This window comes from Nipponia nippon, unplaced genomic scaffold (assembly GCF_047370975.1).
Source record: "Nipponia nippon isolate SJK-2023a ecotype South Korea unplaced genomic scaffold, ASM4737097v1 scaffold_6, whole genome shotgun sequence".
Classification (NCBI taxonomy): Eukaryota; Metazoa; Chordata; class Aves; order Pelecaniformes; family Threskiornithidae; genus Nipponia; species Nipponia nippon.
Genome location: NW_028262380.1, coordinates 77,869,274 through 77,875,282, shown reverse-complemented (window position 1 = coordinate 77,875,282; position 6,009 = coordinate 77,869,274). Strand labels below are relative to the sequence as shown.

At 46.8% G+C, this 6,009-nt stretch overlaps 1 protein-coding gene across 1 annotated transcript; it reads left to right on the top strand.

Moving 5' to 3' along the window:
* Window positions 1–1,339: 1,339 nt before the first annotated feature.
* On the top strand, window positions 1,340–5,898 carry RPL7L1 (ribosomal protein L7 like 1). Its single transcript, XM_087736011.1, has 7 exons — window positions 1,340–1,448; window positions 1,593–1,701; window positions 3,576–3,739; window positions 3,916–4,053; window positions 4,319–4,428; window positions 4,653–4,865; window positions 5,130–5,898. Exons 1-6 carry the CDS (start codon window positions 1,414–1,416, stop codon window positions 4,859–4,861), a joined length of 765 nt encoding a protein of 254 aa, XP_087592137.1. The 5' UTR covers window positions 1,340–1,413; the 3' UTR covers window positions 4,862–4,865; window positions 5,130–5,898.
* Window positions 5,899–6,009: the final 111 nt, after the last annotated feature.

Below are 6,009 nucleotides of genomic sequence, written 5' to 3'. Positions count from 1 at the left end.
ATTTTTGGTCAAAGTCACATTGATTTTAATATAAAAAACACATAAGGGACCAATGCAATTAGTAGTGTAAAATGGTAGAGGTGTTATTAGATCTGGCAGGTATAATGTTCCTCTTGTAATCTTTTTCTTTTGCACAGCATTCATATGAAGTATCAGCAAAGCTGATGTGAAGGTGTCAAAAGTAGGGCCAGCTCTGAGAACCTAAAGCTTGTGTTTCTGCGCCTTGTCCCACCTCTGCAATCTCTTGGGCTTACAGTTCTGCATGGCAACTCCCCAGCCCCGGTTCCTTGCTCCATAACCACCCTGCTCTCCAGCACAGCTGGACATGGTGTGCTGCCTCCTCACACTGCCCCTGCCTGCATGAGAGGCAAGGTTGTCTCTCTTTCCGCTCTGCAGGACCTTGGCCACGTTTGAGACTCTTTCCTCTAAAGTGGCTGTGACCAGCTGCCCGCCTACACTTCAGCTGCAGTGTGCGGCCCATGAGTCCTTGCTTGGGTCTACTTGGTCCTTCAGGCAGGACCTGCTGTTTGGGGGCAGGACCGCTGCACTTGGAAGCCACCAGGGAGGTAGAGAAAATGGCCTGTTCCTCCTGGTGAAGCTCCCCAGGGCGTTCAGGCGAGGGGCTGAACGACACGCTCAATCTGAAAGGCTTTTTCTCCATTGCACGCCTCTGGTGTGGCGAGATGTTTCACAGCAGGAGAGCTGGGAGAGGGACACGTCGCAGCCCGAGAGCGTTTGCTGGGTATGGCTGCGCAAGCTGCCAGGGCAGCAGCTGGAGCCAGGGGCCACAGCCCTGCAAGCCCGTTATTTCCATGCCTCGGTGCTCACAACAGGGATAACGCTGTTCTTTGTACCTTTTAAGGGGGGTGGAGCAGCAGAGAGGGAAGGTGCTTAAGCTCTGCAGCGTTGTCAAACGCGGACAGTGCCGTGCTCTCCCACAAAACTGCGGCAGGTCCCAGGCTGAGGCAGAACCTCCAGCCCGGCCACCCCGGCAGCCCTCTCTGCTCCCGGTTTCTGCTCGGGATCAGCGCGGCGTACGGCAGCGGGGATCCCCCGCCTCGGTGCCTCCGCTCTGTCACCGTGGCGCGGGTAGAGGCTGCAACAGCTGAGGGGACTTACACCACCTTTGCTTCTTTTTTTTTTAAATTATTTTTCCCCCTCCAGCATCCTTTGGGAGCTTTGAAGCGAGGCGGCACCCGGTTTCCAAGCAGTCCCTGCTAGGGGTGCGGGCTCGCTTTCCAGGCTTCACCGTTCATCTTCAGGCGTTCACGGAACCGCCATCTTGTCCTTCCGCTCCCCGGCAAACGCCTCCGTGTGCCTCGGGTTCCGGGGCGAGGGAGGGTGAAAGCCGAGGGGGAGCCGCGGGGAGCCGGACCCCGGGCACGGCGGCCGTGACGCCGTCCCGCCCCGCGCATGCGCGGCAGCGCCGGCAAGATGGCGGAGGAGGAGTGAGTGTCGCGGAGCGGCGGGACGGGGATCCGCCGCCATCCGCGGGGGCTTGCGCGGTCGCGGGGCTGGGGGCGGCGGCGGGGGAGTCTCGGGGGGTCGCGGTGCGGTGCTGCTGGATGTGACCGGCTTCTCCCGCCCCGCAGGCCGAAGCGCCGGATCCCGCTGGTGCCGGAGAACTTGCTGAAGAAGAGGAAGGCCTACCAGGCCATCAAGGCCACCCAGGCCAAGCAGGCGCTGCTCAACAAGCGGAAGGTAGGGGCTGGCCGCGGGGGGTCCCGGGGGTGGCAGCCGGGAGCTGACGGGGCGGAGGAGTTGGCGGTGTCCGGCAGTCTGCGGGTGGCGGCCGGCTGGGAGAGGCTGGTTGTAAGGGGGGCTGAAGGCCGGGGGGGATCTGCAGTGCTGCTGTTTCGGAGGAGGGAATCCTAATTCCGGGCAGTCGTACAAACGATCTGAGGGATCAGCTCCCTCTGCGAGGGGGGATGCCGGAGCTCTGCCGACGGGCAAAGGAGGGAGTCGGCTCCGTGCTGAGACTCCGTATTGACTGTGATGATCCTCTCTGAGGGGAAGCTCGAGTTCCTCACTTCAGTTGTTGAGCATCTTCCCCACGTGTCTCTGAGGCCTTTAAAGAGGACAAAACTTCTTGGGTTGTTATGCTGAAACAGAAGTTTATTGAAGACTGCGAGTTGTTCCTCTTGGAACAGCGATTACCAGCAACACGTAGTAAAACGTCATGCCGTGCGTGGAGTTGTTTGTGCTACCATGGGATTACACTGTCTGAAACCAGTTCACCTTTGCATTGTAAAACTTTATGGAGACGGTGTGCTTTTTTGAGAGTGTGTTTAGACTTACCTATCTATCGTTAGCTGATAAATCTTTTAGAACATAGCCAGGTCATTGTGAAGCCTTTCTCTGCATGTAGGGTGGCACATGTTGCTAATGCAGAGACTCCCTGTGTGCTGCGTGTGGTTTCCAGACTGGCAGAGCACAGCAAACCTTTATATTTAAGAATTTGAGACCTGTTTTGCTGTATCTGAGCTAATGTAGCAGGTGCCTGTCTTGGAAGTGGCTTAAAGCTTTCCCAGTGAATCTGTTTTGGGGGAGTTGGTGGGATTATGTGCAAAACTCCTGCTATTTTTGTTAGATACTGTGTTTATATTTTTAAATATGAATGGCTTGCTGTATTTCCAAGGTAGAGATGGAAGCATAATCCATAATGTTAACTAGCTGCCTTTTAAGATTTTCATTAGAAAAATTACCCTAGTGGTGAGATTTTGATCAGGTCTGCCTGCTTTGAAAATTCTAACCAATTTCATGGGTGATTTACAAGGTGAAATAAGACAGAAGACACATAACATTAGATACACTACTGGCTAAATTATTAGGCCATTTTAAAATTGAAGTATCTGAAATACTATTGGGTAACTGCCATGCACATTCAGCTCGTATTTATTTGGGGAAGCACTATGATTTAGGTGGATGTACTTGTTCCTGAGCTAAGGATAGGCCTTTAAACTTCTTTTTAATTTAAAAAAAAGCTTTAAATTTTCTTGTAATTCTGAAAAGATTTTATTTTGTTGTTTTTTAAGTGAGCTGGATGTTATGTGTTTAATAATACTTAATAGTTATTTGAATGTTTGTATTTTTTTTTGCATGTCTGCCTTTATAGAAAAAGACTTTAAACCCAGCTGTTTTCTATTGGATGGTGATTTTGAGTCATGCTAGGGTATTGCTAGGGTATCATCTGTTTTACCCAGATACATATGTTGTTTCTGGCTTTCCCAGTGACTGGCTGAGGTGTGTATGTGGTTGTGAAGATCTGTCTGTGGCTGCAAATGCTTCCATTTGATTTCTCCTGTGCCTGCGTCTTGCTCTGTTTTTCCTAATTTTTTTTTTTCTGGGGAAAAACTTTGTTCACTGTTCATAAAAAAATTATAGCTAGCTGCTTGTAAATTCATCTGTTGTCCCTCAGTTCTGTCTCCCTTGGGCTTAGATGGTCAAATTTATTTTCTTACTGCCTCCAAAACTGGAAGCATAGTTCATCAAGTTCTGAATTTCATTTGCCTTTTGAGATTCAAACCTCTAAGACTGCTGGGAAGGGTAATAATTTCTTATGCTTTTGTCTTTAGCACCAGAAGGGGAAACAAATCCAGTTTAAACGCCTTGAGGCTTTTGTTCGAGATTCGTGGCGCAAACACCGAGATGACGTCCGGCTGAGGCGCATGGAGCAGAGACCTGGACAGACGGCTGTACCTCAGGAGCACAAACTAGCCTTTGTCGTGCGGATTGTAGAGTAAGAAGCTTTTGTTACTCTTTACCTTTATTATTGCTACTATTTGTAGCTGTCGTATCATTTATAAGCAAAGGAAGGATGATCAACCCAAACATGTCTCCTTGCAGGTAATCTGAGACCTTTTGTTGCCGTATTAGAGAAATACGGTTACTAATAGTATTTTTTTTCTGACTCAGTATTAACGGAGTGAGTAGGAGGGTAAAAAGAGTGATTGAGTTGCTGCGGCTGACAAAAAATTTCACTGGAACGTTTGTTAAACTGAATCCTTTATCGCTGAAGATGCTGCGGATTGTGGAACCTTACGTGGCGTGGGGGTAAGTACCAGTCCTGGTACTTGATACTGGTTTGTATGTAAATAACATAGCTTTTTGATTCTCCAGCTGGTACCACAAATCCATAGCTGGCTTTTCCAGTAATGGTCAAAACTTCATCAGCTTTGTATCTAATACTTGTTATTGTCCCTTTTCTCATTGTTCTAAACATAACTTGGTTACTTTCCCACCTCTATACAAAGTAGGGTGGGACTTCCCACTGTATCATGTCTCTCTGTTACAGAATCTGATTTTTGTTTCTGCACAGACACCCTAACCTGAAATCTGTACGAGAGCTCATCTTGAAACGGGGCCAAGCCAAGATTAAGAAAAAGAGGTTGCCTCTGACAGACAATATGCTGATAGAGGAACATTTAGGTGAGGAAGAGGATGAGAAAATGAAGTGAATCAAGGGAAGAGGTGGATTTTGAGTTTGCGATCTGACCTAAGAGGGAGGGGAGGGAGAGAAATCTTGCAAGGCTTTTTATATATGGAGGACTGGCAATTCTGGAGTAGCATGAGGAAAAACAATAGTTGGGCATTTCGTGTATGTGTTGTTTGTGGGGGCTTTTTAATTTTTTTTTTTTTTTTTTTTTCTGCAGGGGGCTATGGTATTATTTGCCTGGAAGACCTTATTCATGAAATCTACTCAGCTGGGAAGTATTTCAAAAAAGTCACAAACTTTCTATGGCCATTCCATCTGTCAGTGGCTCGCCATGCTTCACGTAACAAAGTGGGTTTCCTCAAGGAAATGGGTAAGCCTGGCTGCAGAGGTGAAGCGATCAACCAGCTTATCCGTCAGCTGAACTAGTCAGGTGAGGAATGCCTGTTGGGTAACTTCTAAATCTTTTATCCTTTATCTGGTTTCCCAAGAATAATTATACTGCCGTCGGAGATGAGGGGGGCTTCTTTGTTTTTTGATTCTTCACTCTATAGAAGTGACCCTCAAAGTAGGGGAAACTAAGGGAGAGTGTGGGTCCCATTAGGTATCAGCAAATCCTACTGGACACCTCCATAAAGGCTTGACTTCTCAGAGATTGCATTAATGCGACTGTATTTTTTTCTTTCCTGTTCTGCAGGGCCTTTGTGAAAACTTAAGGATTTACAACCTGTTCCTTTTCACATGTAGTTTTTGTGGACATTATCTCTATGCAATGATATACTATGTTTCTTGACTGTTGGTACTTCTATTAAAAAAAAAAAAAAAGAGGAAAAAAACATACAGATGATGATGGAGATGGATCTTCTTAAAGAAGAAGATAAATTGTGTTTGGTACAAGAAAGAAGTGACTTGGACTTCCCGGAGCAATCTGACTTCTGCATCTCTGTAAAACAAGGTGTTTTGGGGTTTGTTTTTGTTTTTTTTAATACTCATTGCTGCTGGCTCTGTGCCAGTCAGCCCCTGATCTCATCTTTGGTATAAAGCAGTGGTTGTCAGTTCCTGATTTAAATTTCTGTTACAGCTGACTTGCACTCACTGCTTTGATCCAGTCCTCCCCAGGGGCGGTGCTTGAAGTTGCACTCCTTGAAGTACACCTCCTTCTAGGTGTAAAGGGGTAGTGCAGTCACCTGTTCAAGAATATTGCTGCCAGGCAGAAGAAAACACTAGGTATTCCTCTGTTACTGCAGTGCAAGCCCTAGTAGTGATTAGTGTAACATTTTTTTTGAAGTACCTAGATTGTATTTATTTTAAAAAGCCATGATTTTGTGCTACTGATTTACAAAAGGCTGCCTTTTCAATTCTGCTAGGTTGGGACTGTTGGAGAGAACTATTTCCTGGTAGGAAAGCCCAGAAACTTTGTGTAATCGATGTTTTTTAAATAAACTTCTGAAATTATACTGTTACAATAGGAATATACATTATTATATACAACAGGAAGAGTTGTATATAATTCTGGAAGAGTGGGAAAAGTTAAATACTCTGGCTGAAGTGAATTTGGTGAAGGAAATGAACAAAAA

Bases quoted from the DNA above. Each gene is read 5' to 3' on its own strand.
- RPL7L1 (XM_087736011.1), top strand. From the start codon at position 1,414: ATGCGCGGCAGCGCCGGCAAGATGGCGGAGGAGGA. The intron at 1,702-3,575 runs GTAGGGGCTGGC...TTTTGTCTTTAG, and splicing joins CGCTGCTCAACAAGCGGAAG to CACCAGAAGGGGAAACAAAT. The intron at 4,429-4,652 runs GTGAGGAAGAGG...TTTTTTCTGCAG, and splicing joins GCTGATAGAGGAACATTTAG to GGGGCTATGGTATTATTTGC.